The sequence below is a fragment of the Dermacentor variabilis genome, chromosome 4 (genome assembly GCF_050947875.1).
Source record: "Dermacentor variabilis isolate Ectoservices chromosome 4, ASM5094787v1, whole genome shotgun sequence".
In the NCBI taxonomy this organism is placed as follows: Eukaryota; Metazoa; Arthropoda; class Arachnida; order Ixodida; family Ixodidae; genus Dermacentor; species Dermacentor variabilis.
In genome coordinates, this window is record NC_134571.1 from 179908017 (window position 1) to 179933579 (window position 25563).

The 25563-nt window shown below is 46.3% G+C and overlaps 1 protein-coding gene across 1 annotated transcript in view; it reads left to right on the top strand.

Moving 5' to 3' along the window:
- The window catches only part of LOC142579978 (uncharacterized), a 61092-nt gene extending 37449 nt beyond the window's left edge, over positions 1-23643 (top strand). Inside the window, exons 4-6 of the mRNA XM_075690674.1 lie at positions 884-985; positions 16896-17072; positions 23526-23643. Coding sequence (XP_075546789.1) covers positions 884-985; positions 16896-17072; positions 23526-23551 — 305 coding nt within the window. The 3' untranslated portion in view covers positions 23552-23643. The remainder of the gene's footprint in view (positions 1-883; positions 986-16895; positions 17073-23525) is intronic.
- Positions 23644-25563: the final 1920 nt, after the last annotated feature.

A 25563-nucleotide genomic window follows, 5' to 3' on the forward strand; every position in this document is an offset into this window, starting at 1 on the left:
GTCTCGCGTGATCATCATCACGCAGTCAGCGTCATCAATTTTCGTCATGACGTCGTTCTCGCTCTACCGTTTAGCCATCGTGGTCACTTCAAAACGTCATGTCATCTCATTGTCGTCGCACTATCTCGGTCGTTCTATCGCCGTCATTCCTTCGTCAAGATAGCGTTATTATGCTGTCGTCATTTAATCATGGTTATGCCGCCATTGTCATTGCGTACGTCATTAACACCGAGTACCTGAAATTTGAATAGCGACATCTTAAGTACATAACTCGCACTAAGCTCGTTTTAAAAAGATGCTGTCAAGCGTACACTACAACGTTTTCAAAAGCTTCCATAGTTCCGATTCAGTAATAAAATAATGTACAGCTAGCTGCTTTACGCGCGGCTGGGCATGAGAGTCGATATTGCGGTCTTTTCAGGCCGAGATTTTCCTAACTCAGACCAAATCACACTCTACATAACAAATATTCGCTCGGGCTTGAACACCGTACACTTACATTCTTACTGAGTGAATGACAGTACGGATCTATACCTGCACATGACTGAGATCCTAGACTTATAACTTTCTTAGATGTTACCTTCAAAAGTTCTGTAACTGATGCTCTATACCACTCCTCTCGGATAATTATACGCCATGAGACGAAATGCAACAAGTAAACATTCATTCAATATTAAGTTAGTCCAGTACACAAAGTCAGCCGTATGTCCGTATCATATCATGGTTGACAACACGGTTGAGGAGGGGGAGTACATTTTAATGAAGAGAAAGGAATGGGAGGTCGGCCTGGAAAGCATGTCTCTAGCCTGGCAATAGAAAACATACTCATTTTCGCGATATTGCTATGTTCAATTTAGCATGCATTCGAATTCCCTCTGTGCAGGTTGGTTCGGCTACGCACTTCCACCACCATACTGGCGATTCATCTACGTGCAAAAAAACTGCGCGGTTGTTAGAGTACCTTCTCCTGATTCTGAAATAAGTAGTAAGTACATGAATGCTACTTCAAGTTTGCATTATCACTTTCTCCTACTGTGGGGTATGGGGCGTCTCTCGCGGGCTGCTGACAGAACAACCGCCCATGGCGCGCGGCACGGTCCGAGCTCTGCTGCCCCCGCTCGGAATTACCACGTGCCAGAGCTAGCTGACTTGGTGGGAAGAGGAAAAGTTCGGCAGCATGCTACATTCCTGCAACACGTGAAGGCGAAAGCCTGCTGCACACGTGGTAATGCAATACATTATACTATCGGAGGGGTCGACCTTCTTGCGAAACTAGAAACGCTACTAATGCCCAGAATTGAGGAAGCCTTTGCGGCAAGAGAACAACAGCGACAGGAAAACTTGGACGACACGCGCAAAGTGTTTCAAGACATGTTCGGAACTCTGGGTCAAAATCACAACACCAGTTTGACAGAATTGGAAAACACCCTACTCCGTCCCAGAGCAGGTCCCCTAAAGAAGCCGCACTTGCGTCCCGACAAAAATGGCTGCGAGTAATCCAGAAGGTGCTACCTACTGCATTTGGCAGTGGAACTGCCGGGGCTTCCGGCGAAAACGAGCACATTTAGAGCAATATATTACCTCTCTCGCACCACATACTTCCCCCGATGTTATCGCATTACAAGAGACCGGAGTAGCGGCTAAGCTGTCGGGATACGCGCCATACACCGCAATTTCCAATGATAACCGCAGGCTCCAAGTAACCACACTAGTTAAGCGAAACATTCCGGTTATACAGCATCACACAGGCATTGATACAGCATCCCACATTTTTCTGGAGATCATCCCGTCTGCAAGGCGCAAGCAACAGAGCCTCTTCATCCGTAATGTGTACAGCAGCCCCAAACAACAACATAGGTTTCTACGACTTTTCACCAAAGCAGATAAAGTAGCTAGGGGAGCCCCCCTGCTCATCGTAGGGGACCTAAACGCCCCTACGGTGGCATGGGGATACCCAATGGACCGCCGAAAAGGAAGACAACTATGGCTTGACGGACAGAATCTAGGTCTTACTCTTGTGACGGATCCAACTTGTCCCACTCGTATGGGAAACAGCGTTAGCAGAGACACTACTCGAGACTTGACATTCGCAAAACGAATTCCACAAGCAGACTGAATCAACACACAAGACAACTTGGGCAGCGATCACTATTTAAGCCAAACAACAGTTCGAACGGGCCCGCGAAAGCCTAAGGGCAGTCAACTCCGCATAACGAACTGGGACGCTTTCCGGTAGGCCAGAGCCCTCACCTCTTTCTCGGGTACCAAACCCCATTTCAAAGATTGGGTCGCATCCTTGCTGCAAGACGCGAGCGAAGCCACTAAATTGGTGCCTGAGGAAGCCAATCTGCAGGAGGCAGATAGCAAGTTACTACATATGTGGGAAGCCCTCGCCAGTCTGCAACGCAGATACAAACACAACAAGCTCAACCGAACGCTCAGGAAACGTATTCGTACTCTCACCCTTCACATCGAAGACTATGCACAAAAACTTACTCGTCAAAATTGGCGCAGCACATGCGACAGCATGGAGCGGCGACCAAACCTGCCCAAAACGTGGAATATCCTCCGTTACCTAATCGATCCGGCCGACAGCAAGAACACACAACAGCACAACTTGCAAAAAATTATTTACACCTATCCGGGCACGGACGAACAAGTTCTTCAAGAGCTGATAGACCGATATATATAGGACCTCAACCTACTACACCCGCTCCAGCATACACAGGCACAGCTAACGACCACCTGGATGCGCCCATACAAGCAGCAGAAGTACGGGAAGCCATCATCGCACTCCGCCCTAACTCGGCCCCGGGACCTGATGGCATTACTAATAAAATGCTTCGCTTCCTAGATGAGGATTCTATACTAGCCCTCACAGCTTATTTTAACGCATACGGGGAAACTGGAAACCTCCCCTCACAATGGAAAGAAGCCAAAATTATTATGATTCCCAAACCCAGGAAGCGCCTCCTACTCGAAAACCTCCGCCCTATCTCCCTCACTTCCTGTGTCGGAAAGGTCCTCGAACACGTCATCCTCAAACGCTTACACAGACATATAAACGACAAAGGTCTCTTCCCCAATACCATGGTTGGCTTCCGCCCGAAACTTTCTGCTCAAGATATCATGATTCAGCTCAAGCACCAAATTATCGATGGCGACAAAAGCTCCAGGCTGGACACCAAAGCCATCTTGGGGCTAGACCTAACCAAGGCATTCGATAACGTCGCGCATGAGGCCATACTGAACCAACTGGCACAACTCCAGGTTGGACATCGAACATATAACTACGTGAAGAATTTTCTTACAGGTCGCACGGCCACCATTACCATCGGAGGGTTGCAGTCGCCAATTATTCACTTCGGTAGCAAAAGCACGGCGCAAGGATTGGTTCTATCCCCTTTTCTGTTTAGCGTAGCCTTGCTCGGACTACCGCCTACATTAGCTAGCATCCCCAAATTCAAGCATAGCCTCTACGCAGACGATATCACCCTGTGGGTCACCGGGGGCAGCGACGGGGACATCCAAGACACGCTGCAGCAAGCCATCAACGAGGTCGTTGCATACGTAGAACCGCGCGGCCTGGCATGCTCCCCACAGAAATTGGAGCTCCTTCACTACAAGCCTAATTAGGGATGTTGACGTCCAGGCTCTCAGCTCCCCGAGAAAGAACTCCACACGCACAAGCAACGCATACCTACTGTACCTAGCATTCGTATCCTTGGCTTACGCATCCAACAAAACGGCAGAAACACGGAGATACCCAAGCAATTAGATAATCATGTACACCCAACCACTCGCCTCATCGCACGCATCGGAAATCGACATCACGGCATCAAAGAAAGCAACCTTATTCACCTGGTAACCGCCTACGCCATGAGCAGGATCACCTATGTCGCCCCGTACCTTAGCTTCAATGCAACTGGCAAGGTCAAACTCAACACCATGATCAAGAGGGCCTATAAACAAGCCCTACATCTTCCCATCACCACCTATAACGAGAAACTGGACGCCCTCGGCATTCATAACAACATAGACGAGCTTATTGAAGCGCAGCGTATTAGCCAATACGAACGGCTCACCAATTCCACCACGGGCAGGCACATTCTAGGCCCCCTAGGCATAAACTACACCACCCGATTCGGACCAAAAGTACCCATCCCTCCAAACATTCTTTCTCAACTAGTTATCCCACCCATACCTCGCAATATGCACCCTGAACACAATCCGGAGTGACGTGCAGAACGAGCTAAACAACTACAAAAGCGCTACGACCAAGCCGCTGACGTAACCTACATGGAAGCAGCAGAATACCCCAACCTAAACGCCATGGCGGTCATCGCAGTCGCGGGTTCGCAGTACCGCGTCGCCGCGGCTGCATCAATATTCACCACGCAACCCGAAGTAGGAGAAGAAACGGCCATCGCTTTGGCCTACGCGGCTACCAATGCACACTGCATCATCAGCTATTCAAAAACGGCCATTCGTAACTACACAAGAGGACTGATAGCCCCCCAAGCGCAGAAGATTCTCTCTGGCACTCCTCCCTCAAGGCAACGCCGCGTGCAGATCATCTGGGCCCCTGGTCACTCGGGTCTGACTGGAAACGAAGACGCCCACGATGCCGCCCAAGCTCTCGCACACCAGGCGCATCATTCTTCTCCTGCGTCTTCCGATCCCGACCAGCCCTCTGTTCTGCATCGCGGTCACGCGCGGGACCGAATGGTGACGTTCAGAGAAATTCTCCTGCACTACCGCAGAGAACAGTTACGCTACCCCCAGCACACAAAACACTGAATAAGTCTCAATCTACCACTTGGCGACTCCTTCAGACACGAACTTTTCCGAGCCCCGTGCTTTACAACCGCATGTACCCCGATGTATACTCCCCACTCTGCAAAGCGTGCGAGGACCGCGCTGACATCGATCATATTATCTGGCAATGCCCCAAAGCCTCACCCACCAACACCTCCCGCACTAACACACCCATAACTACGGCCGAGAAGTGGGAGACATTGCTGCTCAGCTTGGACCCAGATGAACAGTTCTGGGCCGTCCGGATGGCCGAAGACGCCGCCAGAAAGCAAGGACTGGCCGCCGTCTGAGGAAAGGGGGGAGTGGGGGTTAGTCTCCCGACCCCCGCCACCCCTTAACCCCATCAAGGACATAACAAAGTTTTATCTCTCTCTTGCAATGCATAAGGAGTCGCAGTGGGAAGGTAATGTATGCCACTGCAGGTCTACCTCCTCTGCGACACATGCGAACACCGAATGCACTACGTAAAGGTTCTTTCTTCCTTTCTTTCTTTCTTTTTCTCTTTCTTTCTTTTCTTCTTTTTTTGTTTCTTTCCTTCTTTCATTCCTTCTTTCGTTGTTTATTTAATTCTTTATTTCTTCCTTTCGTTCGTTATTTCTTTCTTTCGTTTCTTCATTCATATTCAGCCATTACTTCTTTGCTTGCTTAGGGGGGTATGAGCCACTCCTTGGTTGGTAACAACTCTTTTATAGTCCTGCAGAGCTTTCGCCGACGGGGCCTTAGGTCTCCCGCGTGGGGACGTCGAGGTGTTGCCTCGTCGTCGCCTCGCGGGACTGCTGGACAGCCCAGAGTTGGTCGCAGAGGCTAGGCTTAAGATGTTTTTTGCGGCTCCCTGGACTAGGCGTCGCTTTTTTGGGGTATGAGCCATCGAAAGGAACTACTTAAAGCTTTCGTCTCAATAAACCTAGCCTCATTTTGGTCCCGGTGTCTTGGTTTCCCTCTGTCCCGGGTCCCGCTGCATCGAAGAACATGGAGAAAGATCGGCTCCCGCTTTCAACATCGCTTTTGAGCCGTTAATCAGAGTGTATCCTTGGTTCGGTTACATCAATCGACGCTTAGCATCGAGAGGATCACGGCGACACCAAGATTTCTACGGTGGATCGACTTTTCGCATCTTGAGAGACTTTTTCGAGCCGCCACCACCACCACCGCGCTAGGCCAGGTGCTGCCTGAGTGTGGCGATTGGAGGTGAGTCAAGCATGCAAGTCATGATGCAAGGGGAGGAACTACCTCCCGACGAGTGCACCGCAGAGTACGGATGGCAGGCAGCAGTTTCTAGGCGAATTTCGGCCAGATTTGATGTTAGCAGGAACTCAGCCCGGGCTAGGACTCATATGGCTACGTCGCCTAGAACATTCGAAAAGAGCAGTCGAGTCAAGGACATGATCGCCAGGGTGTCCCGAATGTCATACTTGCCGAAAGATCACTTTAAAATCATATTCTGACCACGCGGTGGACTCAATATTCGCAAGATTGGCTCCACCAATATAGGTAAAACCATCGTTGAAGCAGCTGGTCCGAGCTCGGACCACACAGCATCAGACATCATATGCCCGAACGTCGACCAAAACATAATTGTGGCGAGTGCGTTGGAACGAGAAAATGCTGAGAAATGTGTAATAATAAGGTAAATTACCCTGGATGGATGCAGCTTCGAGATCAATGCATATGAGGCTGCACCTCACAACACGTGCAAGGGAGTGATAAGGAACATTGATTTAGCAGATGGTCTGGCGGAGCTGGAGAAGAACATAGTCAATACAACAAAACCTTTGGCTCTGGCCGTTAAAACATTCAAGAATACCGGTATGGTGATCATCGTTTTTGATGGATACAAGGTTCCGAATTTTGTCAGATACGGCCCGGTCCTTGTAAGGTGCTCACTATACAAGAAACAAGTCGACGTATGCTACGCTTGCGGTCGGCTCGGTCACAGAGCTGATTTGTGCCCGTCTCCGTAAGAGAGAATATGCCGAAACTGTGGTGCAGTGAATCCGACTGACGAACATAAGTGCCAATCCAGGTGTGAACTGTGTGGTGGCCCACACCCAACGGCGGACAAAATGTGTAAGCAGCGCTATACAACTCCATACGTGGTCAGAAAACGGAGGAACGAAAGAGCACTAGCAACCAACGTCAGCAAGGACAATGACGACCCGCCGCCAAGATCAAGGTCCCGCGGCAGGTCCAGGTCCCGTAGTCTCTCACTCTCCAGGGGAAGAAGCGTGTCCAGATCCGGACCCAGATCGATATCTCAATCCAGGGCGAAATCCGGATCAAGAGATCGCAGCCAACAGGCTGCATCGAAACCCAGGGAAGGAAACAACGGTTCCACATGGGCCAACAAAGTCAAGGGAACGGCCATAGCGGACAATACGCCGCCTCACCGGGACACCAATAAAACAAGACTTATCTGTGCCGACGAGGCGCGTACCGATCCGGTAAGTGCTATGCTTTGTGACCCGCTCGCAGAGCAAAGTAGTGATCGCGAAATAGAAAGACTCAAGAAAGAGAATGCAGAACTAAAGGAAATGAATCAGAACATGATGAGAGAGATGACGGCAATGAGGAAACTCTTAAGCGAGGCTAAACAAGCAGAAAACAAAGATAGCACTAATATACATAAAGAAGCCTCAGTCCCTGCGCCTGCTGGTGAGGGACCCATGTCCTCCAAGCGTAGGGCTGTTGAAAGTAAGCTCAAGAACACTGAAACACAGATCGAGGAAGTCAAACAAGCGCTGGCGTCTTTCAAAGACAACATGCAGATGCTTATGGACATTGTCTCACAGGTGACAATATATGTAGGCTAAATATAGACGGCACTGAATGACCCTACGGAGGGGATGAAGACTTTTGTCGAAAGAATCAAAACCCTGCAAATGATGAGTATGTCAATGGGCGTAACAGAACAATGCGGGTTGTCATTCCTCAGAGCTACACTAACTCACCAGGCGGGGGAGATGATTATGCAATGTGGCTCACACAAAGAGGGAATTTCGAAGATGGCAGTGGAATTGTGGGGGGGGGGGTACAACAACAAACGTACCATCATCCAGCAATACCTTAGGTCACGTCACTCTAAACCGGATATTATCGCACTCAAGAGACAGGATATGGATATGTCACACTCACTGAATACAGAGCCATAGAGTTTCAAGCGTTCAGTAGGGGCCTGTACCTGCTTGTAAATAAGCAGCTTACACAAATCCCCCATGACTTAGGCATCATAGACAAAAACCTAGAGTACCTCATGGCTGAGGTTGTAGTACCAACTTCCCACAAAAATCAGAGGAACAATACCTTATTCGTACTCAAGATCTACAGCAATCCTAAACACCAGAAACAGAATCTTGATGGAAGTAGACGTCTGATTATATTAGGGGACTTCAATGCAGCCCATTAGCTACGGGGCTGCGTTACGACGGGAGCAATCCTAAACACCAGAAACAACACTTCAAGAGATTATTCGAAAAGGCTACTAATCTTGATGGAAGTAGACGTCTGATTATATTAGGGGACTTCAATGCAGCCCATTAGCTACGGGGCTGCGTTACGACGAATGTCAAGGGCAGGAACCTGTGGAACCATGCGGATGAGCTAGACCTGGTCTTAATCACGGATAATACACATCCTACCAAGGTCGACAATTCTGTCTGCAGAGACACCATTGCTGACCTTACGTTCATTAAAGGGAAGCTGAAGAGTCTGTCGAATTCAATAAGGCGCTCATATACGGATGCGGGAATCTTATAAAGCATGTAGGTAAAATTTGGGTTTTTTTTTCAATTAGGAGCGACGTAATCGTCGGTTAAAATTGCGCTGTAGCTCCGCCCCCCGTCGAATGCCGCGCGCTGCTGCTGGCGCTGACGATGCGAGCGGACACCGGAAACCGCGGTGTTGTGACGTCAACTCTAGTGTTTTGTTCCTTCGCAGCATGCGCGACCGTGCCTGACCGTGCTTGTTTCTGCGTGCGTGCCATCGTAATCTGCTTCGATCGACCCTGCATTCATTTGTTGGTGCGTGTGCGTGTATGTAGAGTGGTAGTCAACTTGCGCAGCATCAACTGAAGTGGTGAGCCGATCATGCCGGCTTTCTGTGCAGCCTACGGTTGCACGAGCACGAGCGGCCGCGACGATGTTGTCTTCCATTGCTTCCCACAAGACAAGCAGCTTTTAACGAAGTGGGAGGCTGCTGTGAAGCGAAAGAATTTGAAGCCGTCAGGAACAACAGTGCTGTGCTCCAACCACTTCCGTGACGACGATTATCACGAGAATTTATCATTAAAACGTGCGTTGGGTTTGCCAGTCAAGTCGGCTCGTCTAAGGCCCGGCGCAGTGCAGTCAGTCTTCGCGTACAAAAGGAGCGTACACATGAACTCGCCCAAAGCTGGATTTTGATTTACTGCGAGCTCCTTCGTGTTAGCACGCTGAACGGAAGGTGCATGTTTATCTCCCGCCCTTGACGCAGGTTTTGTCGCAAAGCGCCGCGAATTTTCTATTTGCACGTGTGTTGTAAAACAGCCTGCATGCAGCTACCATAACGCAGTGCAGATGTAGAGTTTGCATGTGCTGGAAAGCCGGCGCACGCCAGGACGCTACGCTCCCCCCTTCTCTCGCGCACAGCGAGAAACCGACCGTCTCACGTAGCCGACGGAATTCGCCGCCTTTACGACTTCGGTTACGAGTAATGTGCGATGGCGCACAGATGAAGGTCACTACACGTACTGTATGAACCGGGAAGCTTTTCACGCGTTTAAACCGTCTTTGTAGATTGCCGACAGCTTTCGACAGGCACAAATGCTGACGATCTCATGCCCGCTTACGTTCCACGAGGAGGCATGCAGGAACACAACACTACTGTTGTTTGACCGGAAACGAGCTTAGATCGGCGAAAGATCGGCGAGATCACTAGATCGCTTTGCAAAAAACATACTTACCAAAGAGCATTTCCAACACGAGGAGATCCCAAGACTTCGCTTTCGTTCGCGTCGAAAGCACTGCTCGCACCAGCATCGTTTGCTTCTTCGAGAGGCCGGCTCTTCGCAATCGGCTCGTACATGTAGGAAGTAACGCCGAACTCCTCAGAAAAACGCAGTCTCTCTAAATTTTCCATTACCTCTTAATTTTCTATTACAGCACCAAACTACCTGGCACCGCGCTTCATGTGTAGCGGCAGCGGTCGGTCAATAGAGTTGACGTCACGAGGCGCCCGACCAATCACAGGCGGAAACGAGACGCGCGAGCTGGGCGTGTCCGCTGCTGCACTTTTCGTCGAAATAAAATATATTTGCGCTTTCTTTCGCTCAATTTCGATACGATATTCGAATTCGGAGGGTTGAAAACCATTATATACACATGTTCACTCATTTTTTCTGGAAAACCTTTCAGCTTCCGTTTAAGAACACAGAGCATGTTTCATGGACTAACACAAACATGAATTTTGGCAGCGATCATTACGTAATAGAAGTCAAACTGGAAGTTGAGAAAGGCCGAACTCGACAATTCGAGGTCGTAGATTGGGACCTTTTTCGTAAGTTAAGAGCCCAAAGCGGAAAAGAAAGCACCAAACTCAATCTCAGAGGCTGGTGTGAGGGCTTCAGAAGGGACATCAAAACAGCGTCCAGAAGGATTGTTACAGGCACTAATGTAGAGGCAATGGATTCGAAACTTTCCCACTTAATAGAAGCCAAGGAAGCCATAACCCTAAGGTGGCGGGTACAATTGCTAAATCGTAGGCTGAGAAAAAGAATCACAGAACTTAACAAACAAATCAAACGACATTGTAACATCCTTTGCCTGCAACAGTGGGACGAGTTTTGTGAGTCAATCGATGGACAAATAAGCAACAGCAAGGTGTGGAAATTGATTGAGCATCTGTTGGATGAAGAAGGCACTAAAGCCAACCAGAGACACAGCCTCGCCCGAGCTATACACGTAGCCCTTATGGATCAGCAAATCGAGACAGTTACCAAACAAATAATTGACAAATACCTACCAGTTAGAAATGAGCAGGACCAACCACTTCCATCAGAATGCAGGGGAGCCGCTCAACCTGGACTCAACCAACCGTTCACCATATCCGAAATCCGGAAGGTGTTAAGTGAACTAAATCGAAAGTCAGCCGCCGGTCCTGATGGAGTAACAAACACATCACTTAGCAATCTCGATGAGCCGTCAATTGAACAGCTGACAGACATCATCAATGCAGCATGGATTTCAGGTGAAGTCCCAGAAGAATGGAAAACTTAGCAAGTTATACTAATACCGAAACCGGGTAAACCTCCAAGCTTGAAGAACTTAAGATAAATATCACTTACATCATGCGTGGGGAAGGTTACTGAACACGCAATCCTTAATAGGCTAAAAGACCACTTAGAGGACAATAATATATACACTCACAATATGCAGGGTTTTAGGCCCGCACTTTCCACGCAGGATGCCATGAAGCAAATTAAACACAACATACTCGACGGATATTCTAGAAATACTAAGGCCATACTCGGATTAGACTTGGAAAAAGCGTTCGACAGCATCAAGCATGAGTACATCCTCCAAACGATAGAAGACATTGCACTCGGGGTGAGGATGTTTAAATACATCAAATCCTTTCTCGAAGCACGCACAGCGAAGATAAAGGTCGGCGACACAAACTCGGAAGGGGTTCAGCTCGAAGATCGAGGAACATCCCAAGGATTGGTGTTCTTTCCTGTCCATATCAACCTGTGCATAATTGGTCTGTCCAGAAAGCTGGGCAACCTTACGGGTACTGACCATACCATATATGCTGATGATCTCACTGTATGGTGTGCTGGTGGCAGTGAAGGGCAGACACAGGACGCACTGACTGAAAAGATCAGAACTGTGGAGGAATACCTGAGACCCACTGGACTCAGGTGCTCCCCACATAAGTCGCAGTTGCTACTTTATATACGTGAGAAAGGGGGAGGCCTAAGGGCTGGAAACCTCTATCGGAAAGCAATATACACCTACATAGAGAAAATGGTGTCAATATACCCAGTGTCAACGTGATAAGGGTACTAGGCTTTTTTATTGATGCAAATGGTGGAAACCATACGGAAGCCATGAAAACCACCCTTGAAACGGATAACGCGTGCAGGATGATCAGACGCCTGACAGGAAGACAAAAGGGCATCAGAGAAGATAACCTCATCAGGTTAATTAACTCCTTCGTACTCTGTCATATTTAATACGCCGCCTGCCATGTACAACTGGACGCAGGTTCAACTCAAGAAGCTTGACGCTGCGATCAAGAAGGTTGTTAAAAGCGCATTGGGGCTGCCAATTTGAACCAGTACTGAAAAATTGCTCAAGTTACGAATACATAGAGATCGCGGAGGCTCAAGAAACATCACAAGTAGCGAGACTATCTACAACCAGGACGGGAAGATCAATCCTGGACAACATCATGATCAACCCCATCACGGATCCAGCAAAGTAGACTAAAGTTCATCAAGAATTCGCAAACAACATAATTGTCGCACCGCTACCGAGGAACATACACCCAAAGCATAATATGAGCAGGAGAGTTGAACGAGCCAGGGCGTTAATCAAGAAAATGGATAAAGGGGGCAGATGAGCCTGCTTTGTTGATTCGGCTGCCTACAATGGTCTAACTAAGTTCGCAGCGGCGGTAGTGGATCATCAGGGCAAATGCACCAACTGCGCCACGGTCTACACTAGCAAACCTGAAGTCGCTGAACAAGTTGCCATTGCATTGGCACTAACAGACGGTATATTCACAGAAATATATAGTGACTCGAAAACAGCTATTAGAGCTTTCAATAGGGGAAACATTGCCCGACAGGCTACGAGAATAATTAACCAAAGGCCAACAAATGTTACACGTAACATTTATTGGTTCCCGGCGCACCTTGATTCACTTGATGACATTCCTGTCAGTCTACATGAATCGGCCAACAGCGTCGCCTGCGACCTTTTACATATTATTTTGATTCTGCAGGATTGGACAACCTACAGAGAAAGATGCTCATTACACACAATGAAATTAGAAAACATTACTACATGGAAAGGAGGGAGTTTCCTCCCCCTCACCTTAGGTTAAACAGAGCACAAGCGGTTACAATTAGGCAATTACACAGTCTTATTATTCACCTGCACAAATAAAGCAATGGCATGACATTGCAGACAAGAATATTGCATGCAAAGCATGCGAAAAGGAGATATGCAGACTTGAACATCTGCTCTGGGAGTGTGGGTCGCTCGGCACTGGAATTTACCGGGATCGGTTTTTAGGACTGATAAGATCTCCAGATCATATCCCTCAAGTCCTGGCTGTCCAGTACGCCCACGATAGGGCTAGGAGGCTCGACCTCCCGGTCCCAACATGGGACTAGCCAGACAGGTGGCAACACCTTGTGCAGGACCAGTATAAAGTTTATTCCTCCTCCTCCTCCTCCTTTTCCTCTTCCCGGTGTCTTTCTTGAGAGCCACGGCCTACTCCGAGAATTCACGGGACCCCAGGGGTCAGTATTGCCTTCTGCACACCGACTGTAAGAATGCAGACATTGCTTTATGGGACGCCAGTATACTTAGACGCAAGCAAAGCTTACGTGTATAATATAGTGCAGGTTATTCTGCTTATCGCATCTCATGTCCTATTCTTGCATTCCAATGTAGGCGTACAGTAATGCTTACCTTTTAGAGTGCGCATCGCGAATATGCATGCACTTTCATGACTCAAGACTCAAAGCTATTTTAAAACTAAAGATTTGTGCTATTTTGTCACACACGGCAAAGCTGCAACCAGCTCACCAATAGTGCACGGCGACAGTGTTAAACAACGTTTATCATAATTCCTGCATCAAAATTACCTTCGTCGACTGTGCGATGATTCTGCACCTCTGCATTGGCATATCCGAGCTTCGAAGCGAATTGTATATTTCCACATCGCTCGCACCTAGCTGTCTCGTAGAAACACCTCAACAAATATAGCACTCTTAATAGGAGAAAAAATGCTCCGGTTATAAAATTACCAAATATGTTACCTAAGAAGGACTATGCAGCACCTAAAATGTTTGTTTTGCTTAAGCGTACATTCGTTTGAGGGAAGTGTACAGGATTGCTAAAAGAGAGGTTTTTGGTAGCCTTGAGATGGAATAAATACAAATGATAAAAGAGCTTTCAGCGTCCGAAGTAGAATTTTGAAACTTCTGGCATCAAAGTGCGTACATAACCTCAGCACTAGATGAACGGTCAGGCTGCTATAAGCACAGCGGTTGAAGCAGTCTCTACTTGGCATCATGCAAGTGTGCAACATTTTCGAGGATATATCAACATCTATGATTTAGCGTTGTAAAGATGTTATTGAGTACTCCATAATGGCTGCTTTTTCTCTTAGCTGTTCTCGACGTATAATCCATAATTTAGCACACACCTCGGGCTACAAAACTCTTTTGTGAGCACCGTCTTAGTAATGTACATTTGGTGGCGACGCCACATCGATTGTGCACGTCGTCCTGCTTGTTTTACTAAACCATTCGCATAAGGTTAATAACATGATGCAGAGACACGTTATATACAAAGACAAATGTAATGTCTATCCTGAATCTCAGTTCACACATCTGGCCCGAGAATATTATAAAGCACATCATTTATGTCTTTCAGTCAGTAAATATGACGTTCTACACTTTTTATTACATTCAGTTTAGAGTTGTTAGGTAAAGAATATGGACACGAGGTTCATGATTTCAAACCGCACTGCGGAATATCGCACTGTGCATTTAATTATCTCTGGTGAAGTTCTGTACGTTGTTCTTGTTTCTTTCGTAGTCTTATTCACATTTGTGAGTGAATTGTTCTTTCTTCTTTACCCGAAACATTGTATAATATATTTGCACTCTTTTTTTGTTGTTTTTCTTGTATATTCCCCTCATGCAATGCTCGTTTGGGTACCTGTGGGTAACTGAAATAAAACAAACATAAAAACAAGATACGCTCACGGCATTTATCCGTCGTTAGCTGAATATATTTCTGCGGCAATGACTCGCTTATGTTACGTTGCGGTGGCGTGGGAACCTTTTCGTGTAGTGTTACAGGGGCGACTAAGAGCCACTACAAGTACGTATCTCCAGCAAATTCATGCAGTGAGCATTCCTGGCCTCGTAATAAGTACGAAGTTTATAAGATAACGCGCAAAGTCAACACCTTAATAATCATAATTTCTCATGCGCCTGACCCGCAGGCGTCAGTCCGTTGTCGACGCGCGTGTTACTTCGCTTTTGCAAAGTCAAAACTCATTAAGGAATGCGCTATGCCTACATTGCCGGGCACAAATAATTTATTGAGCGACCACGACAAATTTGTGCACAAGAAATCCATCTTCATCCTAGGCTGGTGCCACACAGTGGGCAGAAGCAGCATTTCCCTCCCTGTACCTAAGCGGGCAGATATTACCAAAAGTAGGTCATTTTACATGAAACCTAATTCAACAGTTCTGAAGATTCACTCAGGAAGCGAGCTTATCGATTGTACGGGGCCAGACACCTTGATGCCGAGTAACCGTGATTGACCTGGAGGGCTGTGAGAGCCCACAATTAAGGTTACCTCTAATGCCACAGCAGATATTTTGGCTAATTGGTTTCGTTGAACCTCGTTGCCCGTCATCTTATTATTGTTCTCTGCGTAGCATCTAAGACACCACGATGACAGAGTATGAGGGATACCATAGTGGACGATTCTGCAAAATAGTTTAGACCACCCGGAGTATCATCCATTTAACGAACAGTTGACGAGAGGTCTTCACTCGCACCCCCGATCAGAATGCAACGTCGCGCACTTTCAGCAGAATGCCAAAGCTACTAAGCCACGGAATTGTGTAACGCACAGGAGCTCGCCGCTGCCTCACCAGTTCCTGTGCACAGAATATGTGATATCACAACACTGCCGTTTCTCAACCGCTGGATAAGCGGTGCTCCTAAGTTATACTGCGTTATTATATACTGGCACGCAAAAGCTTGCGGCTAAACATTTGAGGTCGAGATATCAGCGAAAGTGCAGCAATGGGTGCTTTGAAGAGGCGAAAGAGAAAGTTCGGAACTTCGAAAAGCAATCTCACGTGGTCTCGTGTTATCGTCCATACTGCCGCGAAAAACAGCGCGAAATACATGCGAGAGAAGTCTAGAAGGGTCGAACTGCCTTAGCGCGAAATCCTTCGCCTGGTAATTAAGGCACATACAAATTAATTGCATAATACCCAACGAAAAAGAGAAAAAGACGTTGACGAGAGAATTCAAAGTTTTCTTTCTGCAATTAACTCTAATGTGGACAGTTTAGTTGAATCCGGTTAGAACGAAGACGCTTATGCGCTAAATATACTTCGATATTAGAAATAGATCGGGCTTCCCAAACTTTCCTTTGACGAACGTAAACGAACTTGTGACGCGTTCATGAATTACGAACTCGTAACTCTAATAAAAAGAAAATGAACAAGGAAGGAAGGAATCGATATATGGAAACAAGCTTACGTGTAGTAGGTAGTAACTTTTTTTACGCCTTGATGCCCGAAACTTGTGCACCGTCTCCGAAACACTCGAAAAAGAAAGTATGACAAGAAAAGCAATAGAAACAGCTACCATAGATGCTGCATTCGCTGCATGAAAGTGGCTTGATGAAAGTGGCAGCGGAATTTCCAAGGGCAGTATATCCAACGTCTAGTTCACTATGAAGGAGTTACTTTACGTGAATATCGGTCATTAACCTTCGCGTGTGTTCGATATAGTGGATACTGAGGTTTATACCAGTTCATTATATTCGGTTTCATTGCACTTTACGCTTTAAGATACTAAGATGTGAATCATCCGCGTATACTTTACGCACGCAACAAAAGGCGGGTAATGAGAAGCAAATGTTCACAGTTCCCCGAATTCAATTTTCTTATATTATACCATACGAATTAAATACTTGAATTTCGCAGCTACTCTGTTAAAAAAAGATAGAAAATATGCCTACAGCAGCATCCGCTGTATGCGGCTTGTCATTGTTGCATGAATACTACTGAAATGCTGACGCCAATCACATGCGTAACCTTATTTATCGCAGATGCAGAAGACACCAGTGAAAAGTGGAAGCCTCCCTGTGAACTGTGGGTAAACGTGGGCGAAGAGCGCATGCGACACTTCAAGCGCCTAAGCAGTTGCTGTGATACAGTCTTCCATGAAAAGTGCGACACGACACGCGTATATAACGTGTTCAGACGCAACAAGTGCGCTCTGACAAGTACGTAGCCCCTACAATGAAGGAATTTCACAGGCCAAGTGTTCTACCGCAGTTGTGCTCCCGGCAAGTGGGCGTTGCATGGCGACTGCGCTGCGTAGCTCCGACGTCTTAGTGTATTAAATGGATTTTGTTTACTCTTGAGCATGTCTGACGCGGCCCTTGCAATAGAGTTATATTGCAGTCCATTGTTCTGACCCCTCACCAGTCAGGTGTTCCCTACAACCAGCATAGAACGCATATAGATTTACTGTTTACTTTCTTGGCTGCACTGTGTAAGTTCCGTGGGCGCAGTTCCTAAAACGCTGCGTGCAAATTCTTCGCTATAGCAGTTATCATTTTGATAAATATTAAATTACAACTGCAAATGTATCATGCACAAACTCGTTATTGCCTCATGGTTAAGTTAAAGAACATTTCAGTCCACACCTCACTTATTAGTTCACTCATAAAAAGTTGCTAAAATGTTTGCAAGCGCAGCAGTTATACAGGACATGATTACTATTTTACTACCTATTGATTAACCTGACAGATCTAAAGGTACGCGCAGGTTGCGTTAGTGATACAATTACCTGGGATATGTCCGTGGTGAAACATGCTGTGTGACACTGGTCGGAATGCAACACAATAACGCTACAATTCTTAATGGGGCACAAAGTGTTATGTAGCCCTTAATGGCACTAATATCTGTCCATGCTCTGCGTTATACAAAACAGGTTCTTTAGTTATTAGCACAGCTTAGGTGATCACCGATATAACCTGTACTCCCGAGAGCCTGGAGCTATGTATAAGCATAACGTTGTTCTCCTTCTCCCTCGCCCCCCCCCCCCCCCCCTTCGGGAAATTGGGCAGCAGCCTTGACAGTGTATTGTTAGATGAATTGTTTTGAGTTGTCCTTTGTTTTTTTTTGTGCAGTGTAGTTGTCCATAGGCTTATGTTCATGGTAAGCATGACAACTACGTGTTATTAGTTGATGGTACTGTGAATATGACGAAAGCAATCTGGTTGTCGTTTGCTTTTGATTTATTTCTTACCTGCGTTCTTATGGATTTGGTACAAAATAAACCTAATCTTTTTTCGTGGAATCAGAGCTTAAACCATACCACACAATACTGTTAATAATAATGATGGAGCAGAGTCAGTAACTGTGCCCTATAAGTTACGTGTATTGGAGTTCCTGGAAGGTAGGTGCTACTAACGCTACTTTTATTAACTGTGGTTATAACAAAATAGTGAATATTGTGACAGAGTAACTACGATCAAGTGGTAGCTAAATCGAGCTTTTTAACGAGATCATTTAGAAGATCTTGCACTAGCGCTTTCAGAGAGTTGTCAAGAAGTTATTAATCAGAAATTACAATCTCAGTTGACATAGAGAACAAATTATAGAGCCGATAGAACATGAAGGAAATTATAGCCGAAATCAGTGGCTCGACGAGCCTTTTAAATATAGAACTCAGACTTTGGAGCTTTCGGTTAACTTCTCATACATCTTAAAGAATCTGCAACTAAGTACCACATAGTGCGCATTACTTTTATGCGGGAATACATATGGCGTCTCTAACTCAATGGCTTGGCAAGAATGCAATGGAAAGAAAGAACACAATTGCTACGTTACATTCAAGAGTTCAGCTTTTTGATTGTTGTTTTGCTGTTTAATTTGTCGCACTTAATCCGCTCTCGCGCGGCCGTTAATTATTTTGGTGTTATTTGGGAAACGAAGGGCTACAATTTTAGAACCTGTCTATTAAACATAACAGGGCAGCGCGAAAAGAAAGACAGAGGAAGATAAGTACACAAGACGGACGCACCCGTCCTGTGTAGGTTGTTATTATTGGCCTGCATGGGAAAGTGACCTGCCAGCCTTTCCTGCACTACTGCGACGAATTGCATCGTGAAGGTAACAATGAGTCCCCTCGGACAGAGCAGCGGCGATACCAAGGCGAGACACTTTTGGCGAATACAGTGTCAATAGATGTCACACTGCCGCCGACCCCGACGCTGGGAAGAAGAAAGTCATGAAAATATGTATTCTACGCCGCTTCCTCACGGCCACTGCTAGCCGCCAAGGCGTTTGGCAGACGCACCAGCTAATGCTGGGCCATCCCAGGAAACCAAGACAGACCACTGGAGTCAAGCATGACAACCTCGCTACGAGGGTCTCCCTCCTGTGTGTGTGGAGCAGTGACTCGGGTGCCCTGGCGGTACTCCTTCGCTTCTCTTCAGTATAAATTGTGTTCAGTATTATTAAAGGTTAAAAAAATAAAGGTGTCGGAGTGATTGTGCGCACCTTCGACCTCACGAGGGTCCTTCGGCAACTTTGGACGCTCCGATTGGACGAAGGTGGTACGGTAGATTCTACTGGCCTAGGGATGTAGGGAGCACAGAAGGTTATTAAGCGAAATTTTTCGACTCCTATAGGTGGTTAAATATAGTCATGCTATACTGCTGAGACGTAACGTTCTCTACTCCTGGTATAGATATTGTCAATAAATACACTACTCTTCGTTCTCGATGAGAACCTATTCCACCCTTCAACAAAGTCATCAGCGTGGATGAGCCGGACGACTCATTACAGGTTTAGGACGACATAAAGCTGAGCTAGTTGGTAAGGATTCATATTGCAAAGAAGGTGTAAGGCGTGCAGACATGGACACAAGAGAAGAGAAGTGGACAACACGAACACCGACTATCAACTGAAGGAAGCACTGAGGCGACATTTGCTTGGTCTTCGAACAAAATCGCGTGTGTTGGCAGTACTCCCCTAGATCTTCCAAGCCATTGCTAAACTTTCAATCCAAGCATTGCAGAGTAGTAAAAAACGGAAGTGCAATGTCGTGCCTTAAGTTTTCTCTCACCAGATCGTGCATGCACAAAATGAGGGCCAGTTTTCATGCGCAGGTGCAGAGCCTATTAGAAGCAGGGTATCCTAGCGTAGCAGTGACCACTGTGGCTGAACGCCTGAAGAAGTCGATTTCGAGGGGGCCGGACGTGAATACAGGAGGCAATAATATCAAGAAAAGTGTAGTGGCTATTCCTTACACTCATTCAGTATCGCACAGGCTTAAACAAGTTGCACGTAGATATGGTGTTAATGTTGATTTCACTGCTCCCAATAAGCTAGGTCAGATACGCGCTGCCGTGCCGAGAAAGAAGGAGCAGGTGAAACGCAAAAAAAAAGAACAGATATTTATCCAGTAAAGCACATCAAGAACAATAATTTTACTGACTACCGTATAGGTGTAATGTATAAAGCTCCCCTTAGCTGTGGCCATTTCTACGTAGGGCAAACGGGGCGGCGTGTCAATCAGAGGTTAATGGAACCTAAAAGGTCGTTATTCAGTACATCGCCTTCTAATATTTCCTTACATTGCCAAGGCTGCCCAGATTGTAACTGCACGCCTGAGTTAGATGAATTCACGATATTGCACAGGCATAGTAATGAAGATACGCGTCTTATTGTCGAAGCGTGGTATATCAATGATTTTGGAAGTGCGTGCGTGAGTCAGCCTTCCATTACCTTACATAAGGAAGAGATCAAATGCCTTAACAGTTATCTCTCGCCTAGACCGGCACGTGTACCCGATTGACACGTAGTGCTACCATTCCAGAGCATGCGCAGATGCGTTTTGTGTCTTGTTGTTCGCCTCAGTGCTTCCTTCAGTTGATAGTCGACGTTCGTGTTGTCCACTTCTCTTCTCTTGTGTCCGTGTCTGCACGCCTTACCCCTTCTTTGCATTACAGGTACCTGTAACATGATTACACGTACATATTTACCATGTTTTGTGCACTCGCAAAGTTTCCGGAGGTCATCATCATCATCAGCCTAGTTACGCCCACTGCAGGGCAAAGGCCTCTCCCATACTTCTCCAACTACCCCGGTCATGTACTAATTGTGGCCATGTTGTCCCTGCAAACGTCTTAATTTCATCCGCCCACCTAACTTTCTGCCGCCCCCTGCTACGCTTCCCTTCCCTTGGAATCCAGTCCGTAACCCTTAATGACCATCGGTTATCTTCCCTCCTCATTACATGTCCTGCCCATGCCCATTTCTTTTTCTTGATTTCAACTAAGATGTCGTTTACCCGCGTTTGTTGCCTCACCCAATCTGCTCTTTTCTTATCCCTTAACGTTACACCCATCATTCTTCTTTCCATAGCTCGTTGCGTCGTCCTCAATTTCAGCAGAACCCTTTTCGTAAGCCTCCAGGTTTCTGCCCCATATGTGAGTACTGGTAACACACAGCTGTTATACACTTTCCTTTTGAGGGATAGTGGTAACCTGCTGTTCATGATTTGAGAATGCCTGCCAAACGCACTCCAGCCCATTCTTATTCTTCTGGTTATTTCAGTCTCATGATCCGGATCCGTGGTCACTACCTGCCCTAAGTAGATGTATTCCCTTACTACTTCCAGTGCTTCGCTACCTATCGTAAACTGCTGTTCTCTTCCGAGACTGTTAAACAATACTTTAGTTTTTTGCAAATTAATTTGCAGACCCACCCTTCTGCTTTGCCTCTCCAGGTCAGTGAGCATGCATTGCAATTGGTCTCCTGAGTTACTAAGCAAGGCAATATCATCAGCGAATCGCAAGTTGCTAAGGCATTCTCCATCAACTTTTATCCCCAATTCTTCCCACTCCAGGCCTCTGAATACCTCCTGTAAACATGCTGTGAATAGCATTGGAGATATCGTATCTCCCTGTCTGACGCCTTTCTTTATAGGGATTTTGTTACTTTCTTTGTGGAGGACTACGGTGGCTGTGGAGCCGCTATAGATATCTTCCAGTATTTTTTCATATGGCTCATCTACACCCTGATTCCGTAATGCCTCCATGACTGCTGAGGTTTCGACTGAATCAAACGGTAATCCCTCTTAAAGAACTCAGCTACACCGAGGTAGCAGACGCGCTCTTGACAGTATTCGAGGGAACTGGGTTTCCAGCAGAAATTCAGGCGGATCGAGGGTCAGTATTCACTAGCTTACTTACTTCCACATTCTTACAAACGTGCAGGGTTAAGGTAATACACAGTTCCGTCTATCACCCTCACTCAAATAGCGTAGAGAGGTGGCTTTGAGCGCTGCCGCGAGTTTTGCGGGCACTCTGCTACAATCACAAGGAAGATTGGGAGAATTGTATTCCGGTTACGTTGGTTACTTGGCGAACTGTTCCTCACGAGGCTACAGGGTTGTTGCCAGCAAAGCTATAGTGTATGGGAGGATACTCCGTTCCCTACTGAGAATGTTGAGAGAGATGTGGGAGGAAAGAGGAGGGAGACAAACTGTGGGAGACTATATACGTGCTAAAACTGCTAGAACGGCTAAGTACAGCACAAGACCTAGTAGAAAAGAACATCGGCGTGGCACAAAAGAACGCCAAGCTTTATTACGACAGAAAGGCGAGGCTTCGAACCTTTAACGCCCGGGACCACGTAATGATCCTCAGACCTTCAAGAAACAATAAGCTTGAAGTTCACCGGGACGGACCCGTGAAAGTGTTGCGCCAACTTTCAGATGCTAACTTTGCCCGGTCGCAGGAAGGAGGTGAGCATATACCACTGCAATTTGATGGAGCCGTACGTGGAGCGGAGAAGGGTTGTTAACTTTACCATCAAAGAGCCGAAGGACATTTATATCGAGTGTAACGAATGTAAGGTGACCTCCAACTCTGACGTAAGCCTTTGAGAAGTTGTAGGAGACTCGGTAAGCACGCACGCTCTTAAAACACGAGCAGCTGGACGAGCTAAAGGCGCTGCTAGGGGAAAAGCTCGATAGATTGAATATTTCGACCTGACCGATTACGCATGAAATAGAACTGACATCAACAGAAGCCGTAAGATAAAAGCCTTGCAGAGTGTCTCCACGACAGAGAGAAATTATGTTTTGTAACCTTGCCATTCTGTTGAATTTCGTAACTGTTGTAATCAACCCTAAAAACTTCCAGTTAGAGAGTGCAGTATGTACAAACACTAAATAAATGAATAATCAAATAAATAACTAAAATATAGTTCGTAAAGACGCGTGCATGAACTTTTCCTTTAGTTTTCTCAATGCCACATTCTTATTCTCCTGTACCTTATATACATGAGTGAAGTTGTGCTTTCTGATAACTACTGGCTTGCGCGAGTATCGCTGACGGCATAGTGATGTCCGTGCACGTGCTCGCTTTCACCGCATATTCTTCTCTCTCTCTCCCTTCTTTCTGTTCCCCTTTTCGCTTCCCCCAGAATGGGGTAGCCAACCGGTGGTTAGACAGGTTAGCGCGCCTGCCTTCCATTTATCGCGCTCAGCCATTGAGTATAATATGATCAAATTACAAATTGACTTCCAGTATACACAGTTTCATTCTTCTGCTCTGGCATGGTTTCGTGTGATGTTACGCCATAAATTATGGCACCTATTTGTCTTGTAATTATATCGCTAATCTCGTGCTTCTTCTTTTTTTTTTTCATTACAGGTGCCGTAAAGCGTATTGCCACATGATGAGTTTCCCATGCCTTGTAGACGAAAAGTTTCACCTCCAGCGAAGCCTTGACTGTAATGCTGAGCAATAAAGCTGTTACAGGTCTACCGTTTCCACGAGTGTAAAGAATACGTGCGTGCCAGTGAGGGCTTCCACTGTTGCACACGAATCGCAGAACTGAAATATCAGGGACAGTGAAGCAATATCAGCAAGTTCTCACACAATTCAAAGAGTACCATGGGGTTTGTTTGCTGGGTCGTAGCCTCAATCGAACGTTCAAGAGCGGTCGTGGCTAGCTGCTTTCAAAATCAAAAATAAGATCAAAATCATATTTATTTTCCAAAGAACATTTGGACGAAGGCCAGAACAAAAAGTGGAAGCTAGTCCACTTGACGAGGGTTCGGGCCCCCTTTTACAAGGCACAGTTAAGGTGACAAGTCGACAAGCAAACAATAGAATCAAGTATACAGAACAAGATAATAACTAGTGCACAATAACACAGGCGTACAAATGAGAAGAACGCAATCTTATCAACATATAAGTAAATTTTACATTTCCTTTAGTGGCGGTATCCGTGCAGGTGGCGTCCCAGCATCACGGTGTCAGCCCAGAGATATATTTTTATTATTTTGTTTATTTACATGATACCTCAATTTCCTCTGGGCCCAACGAGAAGGGGTAAAAGTAGAAAACCAAAGAAAGGACCGCGGAGAGTTACGCATCGACTACGCTTTTATTTTGTTCTATCCGCGTGCAACTTGGAAAAAAAACCCTTGCGGATTTATCAAGAATGAGGAGAATCCGATTATCTTGTGCAAGAATTGTAAGCTAAAACTGTAACGAAAGAAGAAATGATCAAACTGACTATGTCAGTGCTACCGCACATGCAGCAGGTGCACACATTCTATCGCTTCATAAAAACACAGCCGCATTGAAAACCCAGGTGGGCTTGTCTTACTTGCAGTTGCACTCGAGGATACCCGATGTACTTTTCTAACTAATCATAAAACGGCCACATTCAAGAACGTCCCCTTACGAATCTCCTACCGCGAAAATGTTTCAAATGCCTCAAGTACAAGCGTAGTTAGACGTAGTTTCCACACCGATGAGCGGCTTACTCTCTCGTTTAGTCTCCACCAATGCACTCGAAGCAGCACAGTGGAGGTGGCAAGGGGGGCAAGCATTCATCCAAAAGTTGAGCGTCTCACCGGCGAGAGGGTTCCTACCGGCATACAGTTGGGGCCGCGACGTCTACTTTACGCAGCACCTCGCTGCTATCTCAGAGTCCACGCATCTACGCAGAACTGTCGTGTGTAGACCCGCAGCACAAAGGTGAAATGCTCTTAATGCGTAAGCATATTTCGGCGAGTATGCCAGTCCCGTCACGCAAAAAGTGCAATGCCTTGTAGCTGCACAAAAAATGTGTAACTTGCGAAGGCATTCAATTGTTATAGTACTCTATTGTACTTTAATGATTGGCAGCTCTATAAGCGATAAGGAACAATATAAACAAAAAATAAATAAATAAAACGAGGATACTTATAGGGACACGTAGGGCTCCTTAGAAAATGCATAGCGAAGCTTATAGTGGGGGTGAGGCAACTGAAATTTGGGAGTGGGTAAACTTTAAGTTTGTAGTGCGCATAAAAAATTCCGGAGGCCTCTTGGCGCAACCTAAATGAATGCGAATGGATTGACCCAGTGAGATCCATAGGTAACGTACACCATCGAGAAGGGCATGGATTGCGTGTAAATGGAACCACCTACCAGTCAACAGTGGAGATAAGCAAGTTACAAGAGTATTGGAGAGAAAAATGCAGCGAAAAGATTGATATGACCTGATGCATACATACATACATACATACATACATACATACATACATACATACATACATACATACATACATACATACATACATACATACATACATACAAACGTAAGAATGCATGAAAAGAGGAGATGGACACAGTGTTGTGTACATGTTTATTTCTGTCGTCGAATGTTCTTTTTTTCGTGAGCTCGAGGACAGCG